This window comes from Megalopta genalis, chromosome 8 (genome assembly GCF_051020955.1).
Source record: "Megalopta genalis isolate 19385.01 chromosome 8, iyMegGena1_principal, whole genome shotgun sequence".
In the NCBI taxonomy this organism is placed as follows: Eukaryota; Metazoa; Arthropoda; class Insecta; order Hymenoptera; family Halictidae; genus Megalopta; species Megalopta genalis.
The window spans coordinates 6188393-6214553 of NC_135020.1; the positions used below are offsets into that span (position 1 = coordinate 6188393).

At 39.3% G+C, this 26161-nt stretch overlaps 1 protein-coding gene across 1 annotated transcript in view; it reads left to right on the top strand.

The window, feature by feature from the left end:
• LOC117225106 (uncharacterized) overlaps positions 1–8874 on the top strand; it is a 327978-nt gene extending 319104 nt beyond the window's left edge. Inside the window, exon 6 of the mRNA XM_033478431.2 lies at positions 596–8874. Coding sequence (XP_033334322.1) covers positions 596–681 — 86 coding nt within the window. The 3' untranslated portion in view covers positions 682–8874. The remainder of the gene's footprint in view (positions 1–595) is intronic.
• The last annotated feature ends 17287 nt before the right edge of the window (positions 8875–26161 follow it).

A 26161-nucleotide genomic window follows, 5' to 3' on the forward strand; every position in this document is an offset into this window, starting at 1 on the left:
GCAATAACGAGGTCAGAACAGTGAATCAGAAAAAAGTTTCAGAGAACATTGTACTCTCCCCCTTCAAACCAAATTATATTTTTAAATGTCTACATTTTCTATCCTGCGAACGATATTAATAAATTTTCAAGCAACAAAAACAAGCATATTTCGAAACTGAAATGACCAGAAAACTTTGTCATTTCGTTATAATTTATTTTAATTTCACAGCAAGTAGTTTAAATAGATACACACACATCGATAGTTGAACACGTCTGTGTCCAGGTTTGACGTTGAACGCCTCCCTTTCATGAAACTATAACGGTGCAAACATGACACTCCGTGCAGCAAGCCACCGTGATTGCTGTCGTCAATAAAAAAAAAACGCTGATCAACGCGCGCGCCGAGATGTAGCCTAACCCAATCGATAAGCCATAATTATCAGGAAAGCGAACATTGGTTGTCAGCGGTCCTCCTGGATCAAAATTCATAGCAGGCTACCCATTCGGCTCTCAATCTCGCCGATGATTAGCCTTGACGACAGCGGACACGCCGCGAAGACAAACCGAAGCCGGAGGGACAATGTAATAATGTACGTAACCTGTGTATGTTGCAGTGACCTCTGAAAACGGAAGCGAAGCTTCCACTGCCGCCTATTTGACGATGCTGATGATGTGTATGCTGCAGCTGCTTCTGAGATAGTCGTGGCACGCCTGAGGTTGCAGTAAGGGAGCTGATGGGCGTCGCACGATAAACAGCGCACTAGTCAAAAGCCGGAGCAGGGGTGTAACTGGGCAGTGGTGTAACTAATAACTAAGAAGGGTCAGCGGATCTGCCTGCGTGAAAACTACCAATAATAATAATAATATTGTTGAGAAATCGGCATCGAGTATTACGTGTTTTTTAGCGTACACGATTCAGTTTGTTCGTCGCGAGGACCCCGTTGTCGCGTGTCCTCGATCGGTGTGTTCGTTAGGATCAGGACGCGGGATAGAATCGGTTCGTCGAATACACTTGCCGGCGTCTGAACGTTCGGCGTCGTTAATGAACACTGCGCGGACAGGTTTACGGTCCGGAACGCGTACGACCTGCTCCCGGTACAGAGGCAATTAGCCGCGTTTGAATGCTGTATCACAACGCTCAAGCGATTTCGCATCCGATAAGTAACGAACGAACGGCTGCTCGTTTCAGGACAGACCGGGAGGAACGGACCTTGAAGTCGGACCCACGCGTGCCTGACGCCTCCGCGAGTACATATGTACACGCCCTAGCCTCCATAGATCACTGTTCCCCGTTGCATATAGTCCCGAGTCGGACCGCGGATCACGTTGGATCTCGTTGGAAAGAACTCGACTAGAGACTTAGCGTACCCCAGTATCGCACAGGCACTTCGGATCGGGATACGCCCTCCGCACTTCAGCTCGCGTCCCTCTCCAAATCCTGGCCTGATATTCACGGTGTCGCGAAAATTTTGCAAGCCTTTGAAAGAGGCGATTCCTCCGGCCATCCGAAGACAACTCCAACAGGCATGACGACTTTTATCGTCGAGTAAATTTTATTTTACGTCAACTTTACGTCGTCCTTCCCCGTTCGAACCTAACGCGACCATATGATAACACTTCGAATTTGGGCAGATTAGTTTCAAATACCGCTACAACGTTTTTTTATATATACTAAAGTAAGGTGTCAGGTTATTCCAAAAGAAAGGGTGTCACAAATAACAAGATATATGCAGTGGCCCACAAAAGTGTCCGTACACCTTTTAAAACGCAGTAACTATTTTAGAACTGAACTAAATGGCTCGAGATTTTTTTTTACACGATAGAGGGACTACTAGACGATGACTGAAATGATTTCTTTTGCAATTTTGCTATTACTTGGAATGACAAGAAAAATAAAAATCTCTTTCGTACATCTCGTTAACTTATATGCATGTTGAAAATTTTATCGAAATCGATTCACGTTGTTATGAGCTGCAACAAATTGAAGATAGCAAAAATCGCAGTTTTATCACGATTTTGACCAAAAATTGTAAGAAATCTGCTGTTTTCAAGCTTTTCTTTTCATTCCAAGTAATAGCAAAATTAAAGAAAGCTTTCTAGTCATCGTTTAGTGGACTAGAGTATCGTCTAAAAAGAATTCAAGTCACTTAGTTCAGTTTTGAGAAAGTTATTTGCATTCTAAAAGATGTTCGAACACTTTTGTGGGCCACTGTACGTATTTTACGAATTCTTTGTACATTGAAAATATTAGATTTATATATTTTCTAAATATGTCGTAAAATATTTCGTCGGAATAAATAACCATCGAGTGAGAAGCGATTTTTTTTATCATTTTAAGAGTGATAATATAACTTCTCGAAGAAAAAAGTCCCCGTTGTGAAACGAGTTGAACGAATGTTAATTTCCAGGTTCACAGATTACGGAGGAACGCGAACCAATCAGTGGACGGGTACAACTGGATCTCTTCGGCGCAGCCAATGTGGTGTCGCGCTTACTATCGAGAGGTTGTACTCGTTCTCTGTTCGATCCTCGTTTTTCCCTTAATGATCTCGTTAACAGAGCCCCGAAGAAAATGTTCGCAAACAGAAAAGTAACTTTAAATCGCCTCAGGAATCGCCTGTTTAAAGGGCTTGCAATAGTTTTTGGACAGCTTGTAAGAAGATTGTCTCCGCTTCGGGCGAAGATGCGTGTCACGGCGCGGCGCTCCGAATCCGTTCGGCCATTGTTCGCCAGCCAGGCCGAGGAAGCCGCGCGGATCGATCCCGCGCGATTTCGATGCGTAGCAGCTAGTCAAGAGACGCGCGCCGGATTTCGAACTTCTCTTTGCCCTCATCTCGCGTCCCCAAATAGTCGAGGAGAGCATCGCCTACCGCTTCGTTGCAACGACGCTTCAGCGAAACCAAGCCAGGGGTTTCTAGGTACTCGCCGGAGCCGCGAGAACGCGTAATCACTCGTCCGTCACGCGTACCTTTCTTACGAGCGACCTGATAGGAGTCTCGTAAAACACGGCTGAGTTTAAACGCGACTTTCTTTCGAAGAGCAGTTTTAATTCGTTTCAACTCGCTGACGCCGCAAGCCGGATCGAGTGTCGATTCGTGTATAGTTTTGTAACTGTCGGGTCTAACGAGTTTCCGTACGCGAGCTCCGCCGCGAAGAATCGTGTTGCAATATTTTTCGTAGCTTAAGGATCGCGTATGTACAGTGACTCCCATCTACGTTCGAATAATCTTGAAAAGAGAACAACTTTTAGAAGTTTCAGTCAAATGGTTGAAGGTGGTTTCGGAAAGTGAAAAGGACAATTAACAATTCTGAAAGCTATTTCTTCTAATCATCTTATCTGGACCTTGAATCGCGAAAAATACCTGTATATAAGTTACCTAGTCAGTCATCTTTTCACCCCTAATATCATAACAGATAATTTTTACATATTTAAAATTGGCACCCTGTATACATACATATGATAAAAAATTGTGTGCTGTACGAATTTTCTCATTTATTACATTAATACGCGTGTGAAATTTACAAATTTCGATTTCAAATTTTTATTATGAGCTTAGATAAACTTTCTTTTACGCGGTATCTGCTAAACTAATCCTTCAAATTTCTCACAGAATTTTCAATTCAATAATTCAATTTTGGAAATACGGTAAATTCTCTCGGCTTGTAAACAAAAATGAACTGTTTTGGGAAGATGAGATACGATTATTCGAGCCACGCCGATTGTCAACAGCTATAAAAACAAGGTGCAAGGCTGGAATAATCGTATCTCCTCGTCCAAAATTGTCCATTTTTGTTTACAAACTGAAGGACAATGGGGGAGAATTTACTGTAGTATTATCTTTGGAAGGGGTTGTCTGAACGTCGATGGGGGTCGTTGTACGTATTTACGGTACCTCACACTAAAAATTATCTGTCCCGTTTATTATATCATTTGCGACAATGAACAATACAATCGTTTGTATCGACAATTTTCATTGTATTCTTGCGTGATCGAATTTTAAAGAGAGATCAAAAATTTTGTAAAAAATATCGATAATGAATTTAACGTGTTGTACAACAACGCGTAAAATGAGGTCACTTTATTTACGTTAGATATTATACGACTACTTTGAAGTCAATAAAGTTCTTCGTGCAATTATTAATCGATGTCGTTATTTGTTTTAGTGCAAGAAATTTGATAATCCTTTACATTTGAATTTACAAAATTAATGTTACCAACTGAAATTGCGAAGATGGTTTTAATGATTTTAGTTGTTTATTATGATAAAACTACTTGATATTATAACCATTATGATAACTATTTGATATGATCATCGACTTATTATTTTCTTCTTATCCATAACTTTTAATTGTAGCGTAAAAAATTATGTAGCACGTATTTCATATTTTATCATAAATGACGGTATGATGAGAAACGATGGAAACCCGGAATACGTTTATCGAAACGTTGGCGATCCCAAATTTAGATAAGAAACACAAACGAATTACCGACTGTATGTGATACCTAAAAAAATGTATAAACTAATCGTAGCAACCGAAGAAAGTAGCAGATAATTTACAGTGTGAGAAACTGTACATACAAGTATCTCTCTTAACCGTTCCTCGTTACCTAATTGTTTGTCGACACTGCACACGTCTATAATTATTTAGAATAAACCACCACCGTAAATCTACTAATACCACATCGAGCACAATCGAGATCAACTCGTTCGTCGAATCACAGAAACTACGATGCCGCGACGCACGAGTAAATCCTGAAACGGCATTGCCAATTGGTTGTTCAACGACAAAAGGAAAAAACGGAACGATCCAGTTTCGCAAGAGCAACGCGCCGTTCCTCGAGTTCGTTCAATCTTCGCGGACGATTTTCCATCGCCGTAACCGTGACGGAACCATAACGAATAGTAATCTAACGTAAACAGCTGCCACGAAGTTATAGGAATAAGCATAGCAGCTCGAAGAATCAAAAGGACGAGACCGTAATTTTCGTTGCGCACATTAACGTTTCAAACGAGCCAGCATAAAATCGTTGCATCAGATGCAACAAAAGCGCGACGGATCAGAAGTATTTTTCCCGAGACGGCGGCGGTATTTTCTTATAGCACACTACTCCGGACGTGTTTTCTCGAATATTTTCCTGCTCGCCGGCGTACGAATTGTGTCAACAATCAGGGTCACTCTCTCTCTCTCTCTCTCGCTCTCTATACTTTCTCTCTCTCTCTCTTGCTCTCTCTATTTTCTATCTCCCTCGCTCTTCCTATTTTCTATCTGTCTCACACAAACACAGCTTTTATCTCTCTCGCGCTCAAACATTTTACAGAATACGAAAGTTTACAGTTAATACATCCGCGTTCGAGGATAAGGGAGAGATCGATACTCGAATAGAAGAGTAAGACTCGAGGCTGCAGAAGCACCGACGCAACCGTACCCCGTTTTCCAGCCGCCCCCTCCCCTCAGCCACGGATCTTCTTTTATTAAAGGGAACCACTGTAAAACCGCTGAGGAATATCGCGCGTCTATAAACCAGCCACGTGCCCCGTGTTTCCTCGGCTGCGATAGAGAAATAGTTGGTATTATTCCGTTCGTCGGCAAGGTGGTGTTGGGGGGAGCCGGCGTTTTTCCTCTCGGCACAGAGAGCCGGGCGATACTTGGCGAACTCGCGGCCATTTGCGCGAAGCGCCGATATAAAAGGGAAACTGGTACACTTCGCAGCGAGTTTTACTCTCCGGGCAGGTACACCGGCGATGGCTGTACACGCACGCCGCGTCGAACATGATGAATTGACGTCGAGAGCATGGAAATTCTCGGCTTCATTGGCATCGGGAAACACCGGCCGATAAACCTCGACCAGGATCGACGCCGCCGCGTCGCGTCGCGCCCCGGTACATTAGTGTCCTCGAGGGAACGCGCGGTACTCCGCGAACACATTTTCCTACGATTCTGCGAGTCACGCGGAGCCACAAACGCACATACGGTGCTGCATCAGGTAATGAGACGTTTCCCTGGTTTTTATATTTCCTGTGTTCCCAGAAAATGTGGGCGCTCTGCGAGTCGCCTGTGAAGAGAACGGGCGAAATCTAGGCTTTTATGATGCGTAACAAAAAATTTATGGAAAAGTTTTGACATTAATTACAGAAATGCTTTTATGGGGTGAATTTAACGTAATAATTAGATTGCGGGTTTTGTGCGTTCACGGCAAAATTGGATAGTTATAATTTAAAGTGGTATAAAGATTAAAGGAATTTTGAAATGTCAATCTGTTATTTTTAATATATTAACGTGATTAAAAAAAGAATGAACTTGTTATTTAGTCTCTATTTCCTGCAATTGATGCGGATAACTTTTATTTCGCATAAAGAGTATCGCAGTCTGGTGATAATACAAACAGTGCAATATGCAGTGACATAAGATCAACATGCGAAATGGCGGACGTCTTTTTACGAAATGTTAAGGATAATGTAACCGTAAATATTCGGTGACTAAATGTGACTTTTCGAATCATACATAATGTACAGTATACATTATATGTGTGCGTTGTGCAAATTATTTTCCTAATCAGACAGGATTGCAAAAATATGCTAATAACACAGTAGTACAAAAATTGTCATCGGGACAGATTGTGGAAATGTACTGATAACTACATTGCGGATTTTTATACAAAATTAAAATTGTCTCTACGATTGCTAAAAATAGGAACTAAATAGCAAGTTCTTCATTTCTGTAATAATTTTAATAATGGAGAATAATATATTGTCATTTCTAATTTGTTTTAATCATATCACTATGTTCAATTACAACTACTCAATTTCATCATAAGTTCATAAAATCTATAGTCCACTTGCAAAAGAGCAGTACTAGACTTGTACATGTGTTAAAAAAACATGATACAAAAATGTATTATATAACACAGTGTATCATGGATACCCGATGACTTAGATCCGAGCTTTTTTAGTATCATGGCAACAGCGGGACGGGTCTTTCGATTTGTTAAAATTTGATCTAAATAAAATTGATAAAACGTGTGAAATTGTCTACTTTAGATGCAAAATAAGTGGACGAAATCTGAAGAACATTTCAACGACGTAACTGAGATTATGAAGAGGAAAAGATGTTTACACCTTTCTTCGATTCCTTATTGAGGTGAAATAATATTATACGTAGACTGCGGATTTTGTGCACTTATGGCAAGAATAAATAGCTGAAGTACAAATTGGTAAAGACGTTAGAAGAATTTGAAAATACGATTATATTATAATATTATATTACATTATATATTATATTAAAAATTATATTATACTATTATAATATTATTATATAATACTATATCAAATTATATTATGATATTATAATATTATTATTCGGACGAATGAAATTATTAATAGAAGGAAAACATTTTCGTTCAGTTTCTGTTTCCTTGAATGATGTCGAAACACTATCTGGCTCGCAAGAGTGGAAAACAGTAAGAAAACATTATGCTCGCCTTACTTTCAGTCTCCTGTTATACATCGTGAAAACCTATGACTTCGCGTAATTATTCTAGAGATCACATGCAATATATATAAAGGGTACATTTGAATAAATATATTCAGTGATCTTTACAAATCCAATGATCGTAAAATGCAGAATCTGGTATCCGTGATTTCGACGGGCGCGATTGTTTTCGGTGCTAAATGTACGAAATCACTGATTATGAAAAGCGTCTTATTACTGCGTGTGCAGCACTGGGCACACGGACAGAGTCTCACACAACGAGAAGAACTTGCTACGCAGCGAACCGTACAATGGACAACTATATTTATTCACTTGTGTTTCGTCGGCGGCAGATAGCGTTTCCTGTTACCGAAAAGGAGCAGAGAGAAAACAAAATGGAAGTCGTCGGCCGCGCGTGTACCCCTTTTTTACATTCGCAGAGAGAGAGAGAGAGAGAGAGAGAGAGAGAGAGAGAGAGAGAGAGAGAGAGAGACGACGCGCGGGGGCGGCTGTGCTCTAATCGCGCCGCGTTACGCGAATCCCGGTTTTATTTGCGCAATTATATCTTTCATCTGCCGTTGTGTCACCGAGTTCGTAGGAAATTACAAATGCACAGGGACTGTACACGGTTTTCAGATAGATCCTAGCCGTAGCCCGCATGTAGATATTTTTCCATGGTGGAAGCAAGGAAAAAGGGGAGAATGAATTTCTGCGAGCGTCGACGTGGGCTTTCGAGAAAAATGTAATTACGAAACACGGAACTAAATATTATATTTAAAGGTTTGCGCTGAGAAATGAACGAGTGTAACATAGTCGCAACAAATGATAACGCTGAGAAAACGATGTAATTTATCTTCGAGTACGTACGAAAGGATTAATTGTACGGCAGACGACCGGTTTCAAAACGACATCCGAGCATTGTTGTAGAACAGAAATTATCTACAGGAGTTCAATTAACGTTTCGCCCGAATGCCAAAGAAGTACATACGTTTTTTCGTTTACGTTCACCCGTTCGTTACACATACTTATGTAATTGTAAAACTGCAATCTATGTAAGTATTAACGCTAATTATAATACGGAGCGGAAGGATGGTAATTTTGATGAAGTGACTACTGTAATCTATGTACCGATTAAAGTGGAAGATTAATTTTAAAATTGTTAAAAAATATTGTGCCTACGTTGTTTCATTGAATCTGTTCTATATATGTATCGGTTCCGATATTTATCGATTATTTTCGAACGTTTTTTTTAGAAGGAGAACCGTTCAAATGGATTACTTGAACGAATTATGTTTAATATATATAAATTTGAATACTGTAATACACATGGTAACTATACTGTTATTGTATATAATATTTTCTTATTTTTCCTTATAACCTACGCATTATATAAATCATAATAAATTTGGAAATTTATAATTTATTCTTTGTTCTCACCGAACATTCTAATCCAGTGACATTACTATTACCTTGCGAGATTGCTATCGATCGTTTGGATACACCGTGGAATATTTTTTGCCCGTTCTCCTTATTTCATTAACACCGAGAAATATTCTCCCATAAACTATGAACTAATTCTCCAATAGTAAATATTACTGGGCGGAAAATATAAATATAAATATAAATACGTTAAGTGACGAAAATCGATCCTAAAAATTCTCACCCGATCTAGATTATTTTCAATCTATTGCGCATCTTAAATGTCCAAGTCAAATTCAGTTTGTTCGAATATATTGCTACAAAAATTACTTTTTAACCCTTTGGAGTCAGATTTGTATTTTCGTTAATTTTTAATATCTGAAGTCAAGTTTTACGTACATGTACATACTAATAACAAGAAATGTTGATTTCATTAGTGTTGACCCGACTTCACCTCCACACTGAGAGGTTACATGGTCACATGTAAACACACATGTGCGTGGTGTGCATTCTAAGACTATTCGTGTATTGTGGAAAAACGGGATTCATTTCTCCGACTAGGTGTACGAAATACATAGATCGGACACATGTGTCCCGATAGACTCCAATCAAAAGTTAGCGCGAGTTAACGACTAGATAAATCTTTAATTCGAAATGTACTAATATCTGGCCACAACTTTGCAATCGATAAATACCTTCCAATAAAAAAAATCTCGCCGTACACCCTAAAACAAGCAATTTCAAATACGGGCAAAGTTTTCCAAAAAAGAAAATTCTAAAAAATCGGTGTTTCAGTCTGCTGACTGGTTACGACTCCTCGACTCGTGGCAAAGTCACTTGAGCCATCAAAGTCGATGGAATCGCGGGGGAAACTTTTCGGCGCATGTTGTATTCCGTTTAAAGCCAATTTAATTGCCGGCGTTAGACGGCAGTTTCGCCGGGGTTAGGGAAACGGCTCGCCGGACGGCCGGCATAAAACTGATTCGAGAAAAGTCAGTTTACAGGCGAAAGCCGCAAGTAATTCGAGTCAAGATCCTCGTACAACTCTCTAGGCGCGTCGAAGCTGCCAAAGTCTCGGAAGGAAGTCCGACGTCTGCAAACCCAAACTTTGGACGACGAATACCATGGAGCTATACCACCTCGGGGATACCGTGTACTCTCCGAGCTTCCTCGGATGATTGTATATCCTCCGGAGTTGTACGTACACCGCGGTTCGCCCGTGTCTGCGCGTAGGTGTGCCTATGCGCCGGAATGGTTCTCTTCCCATACAAATGCGACAAAGGAAACGACCTTTCAGTTAGCTGAAACGTCGACGCCGTAACAATTACCACTGCTTCCCCTGTGTCCTCTCGCCTCTTCAACCGTTTCCACCACTTATCTTCTTCGCTCCTTTCTCTTTCTCTCTTTCTCTCGTTCTTTCTCTCTCTCTCTCTCTCTCTCTCTCTCTCTCTGCCTCTCTCTGTGCCTAACTTTCTCTCTTTGGATTCAGCAACCGAGGCGACTACCTCTGCCTATTTATCCATCTATTTTCCTCCGTTTCGTTTGCCTCCTGTTGTCCCTTTCACCTTTTAGTTCTGTACCCTATCCCGGTGTCTCTTTCTCTTTGTCTTTGCAGCTGCGGGGAACGGCACAGGTGCTGGTCCCGGACGCAAGTTGGCTGGCGTGAAGCGACTTCGTTGGGGTGACTGGTTCAAAATAAACTTTGTTTCGGGCTCCGCTTAATATCCCTCCAGCCATCAAACACGGTTACGCGACGGCACCCGTGGCGCATCCCGGCACCCCTGGATCCTCTTCTTTGTCTACCTGGCCAGGGGAATAGGAAAACCGCAGAGCTCTCAATGCGCGCCGGGTCTTGTTATGAACACCTTCAATAACATCGACTGATACGTGTAGTTTGCGGCCATGAATTATATGCGCGACTTGCCACTCACGCCAGCTCTCGGCTCGTTGTCGCGCATCGTTGGCTTCCACGTTTTCAACCGGAAATTTACCGGCGAGCAGAACTGTTCCACGTGTCCTCCGTCGCTGTCTCTATTTTACCTTCCCTCCCTCTCTCTCTCTCTCTCTCTCTCTCTCTCTCTCGCTATTTCTCTGTCGTTCTCCCACACCTGGATACTCGAAAGCGTATTTTTGTTTCGCTACGACGACGCCCGTTGTTCGAAACGGTAGCTAACTTTTGGATGCGACACCGTTCACCGGACTGTTCAACGCCGTTCGCCGGGAACGATGAATAGCGAACGAAAGCTGCGAGCAGCACGCGGCGAAGTGGATCCGAACTTCAATTCAAGAATTGTTGGTTTCCCTGGGATTTGCTCTGTTTCACGGCGCGCATAAGGTGTATTAACGCGGTGGCTGGTTAACTGTTACTGCAAAAATCCCAGGAAATCGAAGTTATTTGTGCCGTGACAACGTGTCGGACTCGTTACCAAGATCTTGACCATAGCCGATTAAATATGGATGTTTCCATATAAATCACATTGAATTTGTCTGCTGTCTGTATTCATTATTTATATTTATTATTAATATTGACATACGATAAATATAAATTTTGTTTCTCGCGTAGGAATTCATTAACAACGAAGATGTGTTAAAAGTAATTGTGCACTGTTGCATGAGAATGTTTATTAGATTTGTTCGATTTATGATTCAATTCGGAAATTTATTCATTCATGAACTACGAAAGAGTTTTTGTAATTTCAACAGTTTTTTAAATGGTAAATGCGAAGCCGGTCATTTTAGTGTCCACGAAACGGAAAATAAAAAGTTACCATTCAACGCAGCACATTTTAAATTCATTCATATTGTTATATCTTGTGTATAACAACAATATAACCTAAGTAAAATCTTATATATGATAATAATATATACAGAGACGTCAAACATCTAAATGTTTTTTTCGGCATTTGAAAAATATTCAAACGCACTCGCGCAAAGATCGACTTATCATTTCAATATATGAAATTGAACAGTTCGAATTCGAGATACTAATAGTTACACCTAATCTTCAATTACCGATATCGATAACTAATACCATCAACACTATCCGGTTATGACGCAAGTGCTGACTAATAGGCTAAATTAATTTAATGAGATATGTACATGATTCAGGCGAGCATGATACACACATGTACACGGCAAATAACATATGCAATACTATATTGCAAAATAAAAAATATATTCTAGAATCATTTAGTCATGATATAAATTTCTCTCCATTTCCCTTCGCGTCCTCCTTCTTTTCTAAAACACACAATATACATTTGCATAAAATGTGGTCTAGTTATAACGATTAGCAGCAACCATCGTTCCGGCCCAGCAATCCGGGTCGAGTATTTTCAAACAAGAAATAAACTCGAAAATGATCGTGTTCCGCGAAATAATTTCGTGCGTCGGTGTGTTGCCCGCGTCGGAATATCTGCGATGAAGTTAAAACGAGCGCGCGCGCGCGCGCTCCACGAAATCCGGTCTTTTTAAATAACGAAAACGTAGAGTGAAACAATTCGTGGGGCTTAAGTACCCGAGCGAACGAGTTACGGATGAAATCAAAATTTTCCAGCTATTTAAAAACGTTTCCCTCTCCAGACAATGGAACGAGATAACGCGAGAACGAGCCTCGAGATTCAGTATCCCCGAGCGAAAACATCAGAAACGCATTCCCGAACAAAGTTTTATACGCCGGCTTGGAAGTGTTTCCCGTGTTCAAGGACGCGTTTCATGGGCATTATTTTTCCACAATGCAGCGCATTAGCCGCAAGAAAGACGACCGGAATTAGGTCGCGCACGATCTTTACGCCGGGATGCCGATTTAGTGAGACAGAGTAATGGACTCTGGCTACTTTATGCCTCCTCTACGGCGACCGATCCCCTCGGAAACGACTCCGAAAATACCTCCATCGCGGACGCAACGACCAACTCCTAGTACCCGAATTGATACCACCGTCGAGCAAACGTTTGCTCGGCTTGTTTGTGTGCGAGAAAAAGTCGTGCGGGAGAACTTCCCTCGATTAAATCACGGTGCGCACCGCACTGTGTGGCAAGGAATCGTGTGTGCCCTGTACAAACCCACGATTTGAGATCGTTATTTACCTTATTTGCCGTGCACTTGCCTTGCTTTTTCTAGAAGGAAAGCAAATCGGGATTAATCAACGAGTTTTTAACGTACTCAATTTTTTCTTAACACGTTGACTGCCGCGTCACCCGTATTCGGGTGACAGCAAAAGTTCTCATCAGGCCACGTCACCCGTAATTCGGGTGACGCTGATTTGACAACTTACAAAGGATTTCCGAAAATATTTCGACAAATATTCTACAGGAGGTAATGAAACTATTGAATTCTTATAAAAATGGTTTATTAAAAAAATTATTCGCAGTGTATAACATTAAAACATTCTCTGCAAAGTTGAGGTTGATCAGGACAGCTTGGACAAAAAGTTGTTTGTTCTTTCAGATATGTTCGTGCCTCTGATCGGTCCATTTCGTATCTTTTATTTGAACTGTAGCTTCCTCAGTATCATCAACATTTCTTTCTTCTTCCATGGCCAATTCTCGTAAAATCTCGTCAATAGTATCTTCATAACATTCATTATCACTAAGATTATATTTATCAGTATCCAAATCAGAATCTGACGATGTAATTCTATTTATGCTTCTCCTTCCGGGCAATCCGATCTCTTTTCATTATTGAAAAAAAATAAGGGCAGAGATTTTAAGTTATACCATTCGGTACTCGGCAAAGATTCCAACTGTTCATGCAGGAATAGAAACAGATATGAATTAACAGCGCACGCTTCCTATAGCGGCACGGGTGGCCTGTAGGAGATTTTGTTGTAAATACGCGTGGCAGTCAACGTGTTAATTGACTGAAATCGAGCCTCGATTATTCGAATCGTTGCAAAGACGCTGGGATCTATATTTACATTTATATTTACATGTTTGCAGTCGAATGGCGATTCTGAGGCGCCACTGCAAATTACTACATCATTCTTCAACATAATTCTTGCATCATTAAATTTATTCATATTTAATCAATTGTTCCAAATGCAAATCTTACATGAGCAAATTAGGTTCAATGTTATATGCACAACAGGAAAATAATTATCAAAAGTAGAAGCACTATAAATCGGAAGTACTGTCTTGATTTTGAGGTTAAAGTAACTTCGAGTGCAAAGGGACTACTTTGAGTGTTATTCTTCTAGTTATTTGATTAGACTCTTTTCGTTATTTTCGAGTTTGTTTAAATAAATATACAAAATTCACACATTTTTAAAACAACACATTAATATCCGCACATTTCGCACTTCGTTATTTATATTCACTCACAACCTATCCAACCACACGTTGATTTACTCTGAACTATTCAACAATTAAACTGACGACATTAGAAGATTTTGGGAACGAAATTATTAAGAGAATAAGCACATTTCTGTTTGAATTCTGTTTCTTACAATTTAGAAATAATAATAGTAATTTATTAAATACTATTGATTACTTAATTAATTTATTAATATCAATAGTAATTTATTAAATACTATTGATTACTTAATTAATTTATTAATATCAATAGTAATTTATTAAATACTATTGATTACTTATTAATTTATTAACATCAATAGCAAGTGATTTCGATAAAGCAGAGGCGTTTTATTCATATCAATATTGTGCTCCTTGTCAATATGAACTTTTATATACGATATTCAATATTTTTATCCTCCACGCAAAATAAAAATTGTCCGCATCAATTTGCAAGAAACGGAAAATAGATATCAGTGTACTTATTCTTTGAATAGTTTTAACACATCGAAATCAATGAAACAATATTCATAAATCTAGCTGATGTGATATAAATACATAAAACCCACCCATTAAATACATAAGAACACCCACTTTTAACATACATAAATACATATAATCCGTAATCTTTACCAATATTAAAAGTCATTTTGAAGTTCAAGAAACGAAGAATTTAGGTAAACGACACTCTGAAGCATTTACAGTACTTTTTACAATTTTAGCCTCACACCCGAGTAAATATTGGGAGTGATCAATAATATCGTCTGGATATTTGCTCCAAAAATATCAAAGATCACACAACCAGCACGCCGGTTTTAATGCATTTTTAATTAAGTATAGCACACCAATAAATATCTAACATCATTACCACACATCAATTGAAATTCCCAATAATTTGCTGTTGCCAGCTGCTTTTCAAATAAATGTTTATTGTCACAAATGTTTCATCTATCTCTGCGCGTAACATGATTTTTCTTTCGTTTGCGCCACTTGCGGCAAAGTAACAAATATACGGGGGAGCGCGACGTAAAATAATGTGTCATTAAATTTCCGTGGAATGCTAGTTCCAAAGCATTGCCTCCAGCGTACGAGCACACGAATGAAAGCCGGCAGTATAAATACTGGTGAAAACCGGAAAGGGAGAAGAACAGAGGAAGATTTAGACGCTTGAAACACGGAAATACTAGTTACACCAGCGAATTTCAAAAATCAATCACCGCGCATTGTTCTCATCGCTCTCAGAGGCATCCGGCGTTTGCTTTTATTCCTCCGACCACTGCAGTGGAATGCTACGAATTAACGTTGCATTGTCGATTGCGCAAGATTTTAATTTTTCTTTCGACCTTATACGACGTAGTAAATCGCGACGCTTGGAAAAATTTGTTTTCTACAAAATTCCCGGTTCTCTCCACATCGTTTATTTCCCTCTGTAACCCAACTGGATTTAAAGCTATCAAAGCAACGCATTTCTCTCACATAGAATTACCGTGGAATCTAAAAACAAAGGATTCTATATAACTCGTTAATAGACTGCGGATTTAATGCATTTATGACAACAATGCGCAGAAGTAGAAAAATTAAAGAAATTGAAGAAAGAAAGAAAGAAAAGAAACTTCTGACTGACTACTTCTTGCTTCTAAGGTATGTAACTTAATGTCAATAGTAACTTAAACAGATGCATCGTACATGTGCAATTATATAGGGTGTCCGAAAAATATCTCGCAATCCGGAAATGTGAAGTTGGACATGGTGCGGAAATGAGATTATGTATGAGGTTCTTGAGGTCATTCGAAGCAACTTTTTTCTTAGCAAAAATGCGATCCGCAGCTTTGTTTACGAGTTAGTAATGAAAAACAGTGACCAATGAGAGGCGACCTGGCGCGAGACTGTCGAGCCAATGAGAGGAACTGGGTTTCATGCGCTCGACTGAAACGTTTCATCATGCGTTGACTGGGCCTCCTCGCGCCAGCCGTGCTCGCCTCTCATTGGTCACTGTTTTTCGTTAATAACTCGTAAACAAAGCCGCGGATCGCATTTTCGCTAAAGAAAAAGTTGCTTCGATTGACCTCAGGAACCCCCTATTTCCGGAATGCGAAACACTTTTGGGACACCCTATAGAGAAAAACACTTTCAGAATCTCAAGATTAATATTTTTCTTGTAATCACATTTTCCTTAGATCATCACTTATTTATTAGTAACGATCGAGTTCCATCAGCATTCATATTGATTTCGTTCGTAACAGTTTTATATTTCCAACTGGAATGCAAACTAAACTTATAATAGATTTTCATTGTCAAATTCGTAGCGAAATACGTAACCGAAATTGACAAGTATTGACTGGCACGAAAACGTCAGGAGCATCCGCCAGCGTGACTTCATCAAGATCGTTCTATTCTTGGGATCGCAGCAACAGATATAAGATGAACATTTCTTGAAATTCAGAAGGTAAGTTACTGAATATTTTATCAATCTTTTAAATATATAATCGATCAACTTTACACATGGAGTAGAATACAATTAAAAACACATCGAATTTCATTGTCCTGTTCAATACCGAAGAAAGCTTGTTTTACCACATCTTGAATGATTAGAAAGTATGACGAAAATAAAATAGAACATTTCTTTTTGAATTAAAATGCAAGCTACGAGATATTTCATCAGTGTTTGCAAAATACAGTCGATAAGCTCTATGCACAAATCAGAGGACAATTAAATTGAATATCGCCTCGAATTTCGTGTTCCTGGTCAATTCCACAGAAAGCTTGTTGTCTTAGCATATCTTTATTGACTAGAAAGTCTGATGAAAATAAGGGTGAACATTTCTTTGAACAGAGAAGGCAAGTTACCAAATACTTTTTGAGTCTTAAAAATATAATTGATCAGCTTTACTCACATAACATAATACAATTATAATGAATACGACTTCGAATTTCTTGTTCAAGTTCAATTTCTCAGGGGGTTTGTTGTAGCACATCGTGATCAACTAAAAAGTCTGATGGAAATGAGGGTGAACATTTCTTTGAACAGAGAAGGCAAGTTATCAAATACTTTTTGAATCTTAAAAATACAATTGATCAGCTTTATTTATATAGTATAATACAATTATAATGAATACAACTTCGAATTCCTTGTTCAAGTTCAATTTCCCAGAGGGCTTGTTTTAGCACATCGTGATCGACTAAAAAGTCTGATGAAAATGAGGGTGAACATTTCTTTGAACAGAGAAGGCAAGTTATCAAATACTTTTTGAGTCTTAAAAATATAATTGATCAGCTTTACTCACATAATATAATACAATTATAATAAATACGACTTCGAATTTCTTGTTCAAGTTCAATTCCCCAGGGGGCTTGTTTTAGCACATCGTGATCGACTGAAAAGTCTGATGAAAATGAGGGTGAACATTTCTTTGAACAGAGAAGGCAAGTTATCAAATACTTTTTGAGTCTTAAAAATATAATTGATCAGCTTTACTCACATAATATAATACAATTATAATGAATACGACTTCGAATTTCTTGTTCAAGTTCAATTTCCCAGGGGGTTTGTTGTAGCACATCGTGATCGACTAAAAAGTCTGATGAAAATGAGGGTGAACATTTCTTTGAACAGAGAAGGCAAGTTATCAAATACTTTTTGAATCTTAAAAATACAATTGATCAGCTTTATTTATATAGTATAATACAATTATAATGAATACAACTTCGAATTCCTTGTTCAAGTTCAATTTCCCAGAGGGCTTGTTTTAGCACATCGTGATCGACTAAAAAGTCTGATGAAAATGAGGGTGAACATTTCTTTGAACAGAGAAAGCAAGTTATCAAATACTTTTTGAGTCTTAAAAATATAATTGATCAGCTTTACTTATATAGTATAATACAATTATAATAAATACGACTTCGAATTTCTTGTTCAAGTTCAATTCCCCAGGGGGCTTGTTTTAGCACATCTTCATTGACTGAAAAGTCTGATGAAAATAAAGGAAGACACTTCTTCGAATTAAAAAGACAAGTTCCGAACTGCTTTATCAGTCTTCGCAGAATAGAATCGCTCAGCTTTATACTGAAAATAGAATACAATGAAAAAGAGCCCGCGGGACGCAACGCATCTTTGAATCCTGCGCGATCATGTAGATTAATCGGCGAGCGCGTCGCCACAAATGTCGACCTCTCGTCCTCTATAAATCGGCAACATTGATTTCCCGTGAAAGTTTTCCCAGCTTATTTGCCCTTCGGCCAGTTTCTCTTTCTTCCTGGGATCGTAAATCGTTTGCGTCTCAACGCCGTCTCGCGGCAACGAGCACGTAACCGTGTCCCGATAACAAAATAGCGGAGTCGAACGAGCGAACCAGTCGACTGCAGGACTGCCAGGCACTCGAGTTAAGTACCTGCCTATGGAAATTTAACGCCACACTTTGCCGGCGTGTTACATTTGTAATTCATCGAGCCGCCGCGTGTTACAGACAGGTCTGAAGTACGCGCCGTATAATAGAATGAATTTATATTGGTTGCGAAGTATACCGACGTCCCGACACCCACCCCCCGGCGCCCACCCGCCCGCCCGCTTTCTTTCCATCACCTTTAACCGGGGCCCTCACCTTTCTCCGTCGAGCAATTTAATCGCACAAAGGGGTCGAATCACTTCGAGTATTGTTTGAATTTAAATATACCGAGGGAAACTCCGGATGACTCGATGGCTTCGAGGAATTTAAACGGGCCCGGAGTTCCGAACGCTTTACCCGCGAACAACTTCTGAATACCAAAATTGCGCTGAACTTGCTTTCTTGCTTAAATGAAACGACGCGATGATTGGATTAGTTTTCTTTTACCATTAAGCGTGGGCGCCGCGCCGGTGGCCGGCGAACGGTTCACTCGTATAATGTGTCAGAACCCGACGAGGGTACTGTACATAGTTTTAACACGGTGTATAAAACGTTTAAAACTTCGCACAAAGTTCCGGGAAATTTGGTTCATCGACGTGCCGGAATTTGATTATTTTAGTCGACTCGTTTCTTAAGCAGCTATTCTATGTAGGGCGATGTACACTTGACGCTATAACAACCAGTCGGATGCGTCATGAAGATTGCTATTCATTTCTTTTAGATCGAAACGATATTTGTTCCTTCCGTTTCGAAGTCTAGGAGCGGAAGTGAACGAGAACGTGCGAGAAACAAAAATAGCGCAAAGGATTAAGAATGAAGCTGTTGTTAATTTTCAGATCATCAAAGAATCGATAAAAATTGGCCGACTTCCCGCATATTCTCTTCGAATAGAATGATACATGGAAAACATTGTTTAAGACAGTCTTAAAGATTGCTTGGTTTACATAGAGCGAGTAAAACGACTTCTCGCGCCGCTTACGATCAGAACCGAAGTGCTGAATACTCGAATCGAAGTCTTGGATCAGGAGAACTTTTGTTTCAAGATTGCCGCGCGATCGCGTCCTCGGCAGCCCGTGATTTTAATTTTCCACGTGTAATACTTCGACGTAATTGAAAGCTTCCACAAACTCCTTTCGGACGGACAATACTCATTACAAACGTTCTCGGCGCGATTGGATCGCATCTTGTTCTTTGACTGGCTCGTCGCCTCTCGGTCGGTTCCACTATTTTTCTAGCCGTCTTTGTAATCGGTAACCGCGTCGAGTTTACACGCGGATCGGTTTCTTTGCTCATCGAGAGCTTCAATACACGGCAGCCCGACGGGACACGTATGGTCCGGCGCGCGGGACACGTGGAAAGGAACGTAATAGGTCTTCCTCTGGGTTCACTATGCAAATTTACACATGCTAGCGGTTACCCGGCGACGGTCCACACGTCCGCGTACTTACAACAACCCAATTCCATGCATCCACTTTTACCCTGGACCCGACGAATTCCGGCGAAAAATATCTTCGTCCCTGCGGAAACGCTCGTGTCGCGGTTTCAATCGCGCCACATCGAACTCCAAGCTCTCCCGCTTGCGGAGTGTTTGCGCGAAAAGATTTCGCGCCCGATCGGCTTTGTTGCGGACCGAATCGGTTCCAGCCGAAATCGCGCCCTGTTTTACCACGCTCCGCCGGATTGGCTACCCGCGACGATCAAATTTGATTTTCCCGCGCATTCCTCGGTTACCAGCCGCGCTTTATACTGTCGAGTTCCGTGCTGAGAGCGGTTTTGGTCACACAATAGCCATCGATGCGTTACATAAAAATGTTACGCAAATTAAACGTCCCCCGAATTTGATTTCGGGGAATTTGATTTACGCGAAAACAGGTACGTATTTTGCGGCGTGTAATGCCTGTGTCACCGAAGTACAGTAAATACAGGAAATTCTCCGTAATTGTGTGTCGTTCAGCTTGTCTACAAAAATGGACAATTTGGGAAGAGGGATGCGATTATTCGAGCCTTGCGACCTGTTTGTATAGTTGTTGACAATCGGCGATTATAAAAACGAGCCGTCCATCAGCCGGCAAACAGACCATTTTTGTTTGCAAGCTGAGGAACAATTGGAGAGAATTTACCGTATTTCCAAAATTGAATTATTGACTTGAATATTCTGTGAGAAGTTTAAAGGATTAGTTTAATAGATATCGCGTAAAAGAAAGTTTATCTGAGCTTACGATAAAAATTTGATACCAAAATTAGAAAGTTTCATACGTGTATCAGTGTAATAAAACTAAATTGTCCAATTTGATGTACGATCTGTGCGTCAATTAGGGAGAATTCATTATAATTAGTAAATATGTCGAAAGTAATTTTCATGTTGGCGACCGAATTTTATTTTCAGTGCAAGAAATAATTAATGCCGTGTTTCAGCATGAGAATATTTATCTGTTATTCGACGTTATGGAGCTGTTGAGAATTGAATGGAAACCATGACAGTATCTGTGTTACATTTATGACTTTTTGTGATAACGCGGTTTAAAGTTCTACTGTATTTGATGGCTAGGTCGTTCGGACAGTTCCCGATAACGTAGACCCATATTCTATTAAAACACGATTGCCATTATTCCACGAAATCAAATAATTAAGAACGGCAATAAACACAACTCCTCCATGAAAAGATATATGCATTTTATACGTATTCTAATTCTAATACAATATGATATAACGTAATACCTAACTGCTAACTATATTTTGGCGAGTGTCAAATACCTCTAATATGTTTCGTTTCTTTCTATTTAAAAAATGTCCATCGTTTTTCTGTTATTGAATAGCTTGCTAAGTAACAGTTTCTTATTCTTATGCAAAGTAAAAAAGAAGTAGATAAAATAAAATATCGTAGAAAATATCTAATTTAGACACGATTAAATTTATAGCGAATATCATTGAACAAAACCCGTGCGTAACGCGATCCCGCGGCTATCACGGGCAAACCACTTGGAAGCTTAATTGCGGCATGCGGCGTATTTTCTTGCGGCCTTGGAAGTATCAGCGAAATAAGTCCCTTAAATAGCCGGGTAAAAATTGCTGGAAATATTTCTGGAAGCTCGACCGAGCAGCCCGGAATGCGATTTGTCGATCAGCTCCGGATAATCATACTGTCCGGTCGGAGGTCAGTCTTTAATTTTCAGTCCATCCTGCAGGATATAGATCGTAACCGAGTCAGCGCAGTTGCCTGCTCTCGAATCGATTTTATTTTCTATCCTGCAGTATCTTGCAGCCGCTTTGACGATGATTGGGTCCGTGAAATCACGTAGATCGTCGGGAAGCATTTTTTCGGGCTGAATTCGGCAACGCTCGGCACCCTTGACTCGATACCCGCACACGGTCTCGCAGGGTCACATCGACGAGCCTCGATACATTCTGCGGCGCACGAAGTATACCGAAGTCGATTTTCACCCCTGATCCTGGATCGTAACGATCGCATTTCGACGACGTTCCCGGCGAGGACGAGGGACGAAGGAGGCATCGGGATGGCTAGGATATATCGCCGCTACAACGAGCTTCGATCACCTCGAAAGCTTTCCTCAATGGTCCCCGACCGACGCCACGCTCCGCCGTCAAACCGTGATATAAATCGTCGCGTCTCCATCCGCCCAAGGAGAACCTTTACATGGGCATACTCAACCGGGAGAATTTCTCACGCTAATCGAAAGCACGATACCCTCCGCGAAGGTTTCCGTTTACATTGCTTCAACTGATTTTTTTACAATACTGACGGGATTCGAATTTCAAGAGACTACAGGGTGCGAGGAAAATTCTGTCCGTATATTGCTACTTTCGAAATAAAAACACACACATTTCAATTTAATATTTTATATATTTTACCATCTTAATAATAAAATTTTAACAATAAAATTTACATTAAGTGTTCAATATTTACTCCTCCTGCTTCGATACATTTTCGTAGCATTTTTGGAAAATTATTAACGATTGCCGCACACTCGGTTATTGTAATTTCGTTCGACACGTTTCGTAAAGCTAGTTTCAACTCATTTGTCGACTTGAGTGTTCGATGGGAGATATTCTACCTTCAATAACAATAATTTTAATTCATTCTTTTTACCGTCCTCTCTCGATTTTCATTGTTATGCCGAAAGAAGATAGAAACGGATGTGAACAATACTAATAGATGTGCAGAAAGATAAAGAATTCAAAAAACAGAATTTTGGACACTGAACATTTGCAGAAAAGAGGAGCGTTTTTCATAAAGAGACAGAATTTTTTCGGCACCGTGTACATGAAGTTGCAAATAGACTGAACAATACATACTTTGGTGACTTCTATCTTCCTCGATGAAAAATATTCGGCCTACTCATTTATGGTGATTCGTTAAAGTATTGGGACACCTTTCAAATAACTCTTAAGATTGATCTAAACATCTTGAGATTTTTTATTAAAGGGATCAGTTTGCGAGACAATGTCTAATACATTTTTTTAAACATTGCAATCAGTTGAAATGATAAAAAAATTAGAACTCTGATATGATTATAAATAATATTGCATTTTCAAAGGAAAGCGGCCGATTTAAAAAGAAGTAGTTCAATATGTATGAAACGCATAAATTATAAACATTTATAATAGATGCTATATGGATTATGCTGCATATAATTTGATATTCCAACAAAGATATTGTTTGAATCGAAACACAAATTTTTTCAAACTTGAACTCAAAGCATTTTATGGAGACGAGTGCATGAAACGCATTATTGGATCGTGAACAATCGCAATTATAAAGTTACGGGGGTTCGTGACAGCGCATATTGTCCGTTCCTTAGAAGAAGTCCGCTGAGAAAACCTACTCATTCCAACGCCCTTACAGAATTAGGATAAATGCGTTTCCCTTATTGGCACAAATAATCCCTTCCTATTAGCCCCAAGTAATACGTAACACGGAATTTCCACGAAACGAGGGACTCGAGTCCGATCGATTATAAACAAACAACGTCTCCTGACTCCCGTCACGTCTCGCTCCCCCGTGGTCACCATTTTCGGCTAGGAGCACATCAGACGCGTGTGCTCGTGCTTTATGTAGGAGTGTGAGTGTGTGTGTGCCATTTACGCGACCACGGGCGAGCGAGACGCGCGAGCATAGAACAATCGAGACAAAGTGGAACAGACGCAAAAATAACTCATCCCTAAAGCATTAACTTCAAATTCTTCTGATGAACACATAATTATTTGTAATTACTAGTTACTAATTGTGCCCATAATTATGAATGTGGTCTAAGTCAAAATTAAAAAAAAAATGAATTTATCACTTATTTCACACGACATGATTTTAAACTAAATTTATTCAATGTAATTTTTACGATATCGTCAAAAATGAACCTTTAGATAGTAGTTGTAATTACAACGTTATACGAAATTCATTTAGTGTTAATTATGAAAGTGGTCTAAGTCAACATTACTATGAATTGATCGAAAATTGTAGAAAAAGAAATACATTTTCGATCAAACGAATGTCGCAGCCGGATTTTATTTCAACGAAATCACTTGAAAAATCAATAACAAGGAGAGTAAAAAATACCGCGGGCGAATCTGTCTCTTGGCTAAAAATTCAATGGATGAGATTCTTGAAAAATGAACCTTATAAAATGTTTTATAAGACTTCTTTAGATGATTCTGAATTCCAAGTTTTGGATCTTTCACCTAAAAGAGGAAGACCAAAAATATACGAAAATATTCAATTACTTCCATTATACAACACCACTAGACCAGTAACGGAAGAAAAACATAAAGATCTGATGTGTTTACTACCATACATCCCTCCAGTTTTTCAGGAACATTTTAAAAATCTTAAAAACTTGAAATTATGATAAAAATGGATTACTTCTTAAAAATGATTAATAAATGTTTATGAATTATTTCGTTAAAGTTGTTGTTTCAAATGGACCGTTTATTTTGAAAGTGGTATAAGTTCTTTTTTTCAAAGAAATTCAAAATGCCGAATCTGAGCTTGTATTGTCTAAATACCCCACGCAACGCCACTTTCAATTTCTTTCGATGACATTGGACTTACACCACTTTCAAAACAAACGGCTCAAATAAAAATCACAATTTTTTATTACTTTAAGTCAATTATAGGACATTCAGTTAATTTTGAAAATGGTCTAAGTCAATTCAAGCTTTAAAAACAACATTTTCCTATGAAATTCACACAAAATTTCATATCTATAATAAATTTCCATTAATCAAGACTAATAAAATTATAAATTAAAATGTCGCATAATGTAAAAATATTTTTTAATTTATTCAAATGCGATTCATTGAATATCTCGAAACAAGAAATATATGACTTAGACCACTTTCATAATTATGGGCACAATTAGCATATTGATTAACTTTTCATTGCATTATGCAGCAAATCTGCTGTACTATATTCTTTATATTTATGTTGTATCATATGATATCTTAGTCCTACATTAATACTAGATTAATACTAGATTAATACTAGATTTATATTAGTTTATGAAAGTAACTGTAAGACATTAATTCTGATTTTTAACAAGTGTTATTGTAATATTTGGTGTAAGTAACATATGAATTGAATAAAAACTCATAAATGTATCTTTACGATATGAATAATCGTAAATTAAAAAATTAGTGACGTAGAAATTAGTCACTTTAACATAGTTCCGTAAATCTAGTGTTAACGTATAACACCATAAAAACCCGAAGGTAATACAGTAATTTCTCCCTAATTGTCGCTCAGATTGCGCACAAAATTTGACACTATGGGAAGAGGAGATACGATTATACGAGCCTTGCAGCTCGTTTTTATAGTTACCGATCGTCAACAACTATAAAAACGGGTCTCCTCTTACCAAATTAACGTGAATTAGGGAGAAATTACTATATTGAGAAACGAGAGAATGAAACACTGCGCATAAACTAAATGACGCAAGGGGCAAGGGGAATCGTTCGCTCCGCTCCGCCTAGTCTCTTCCAATTATTTTTTTATTCTAGACTTTTGTTTATCATTGACTAAATTACGCGCTGAGCAAGAGACGTGATTAGGTGGAGCAGAGGACCGATTCCCCTTGCCCCTCGCGTCGATTAGCTTGCGGGTCTTCTCGTTTACCAATAGAAGTGGTTTCGGGAGGTCATAGAAGAGTGGGGACTAGGGGTGTGCAGGTCAGGCTGAGCGAGTGGAATACCTCCCTTGCCTTTCTACCGAAACGGCGGACTTCTTCTTAACAAAGGACAGTACGTATCAATGTGAAATCAGAGCTATACAGGGTGTCCCAAAAATGTCTCGTAATACGGAAATGAAGGGTAGCTGAGCTCATTTGAAGTAATTTTTTCTTTAACGAAAATTCAATTTGCGGCTCTGTTTACGAGTTATTAACGAAAAACACTGACCAATGAGAGGCGAGCGCGCGAACTACAACGTGGTCGATCACTCGAACGCAACATGCTCCGAGCGCGGAATTTGACAGATCAAGGAGAGATTTTAAGAAAAACGCTGTTTATTCTTATTTCAAAATGTCTGTAGATCAACTTTTTGTTATATCTTATGTTGTTTCGTGCCGAGGGTCTGTATATGTCAGAGTGAATCTTCCACGAATTTCAGGG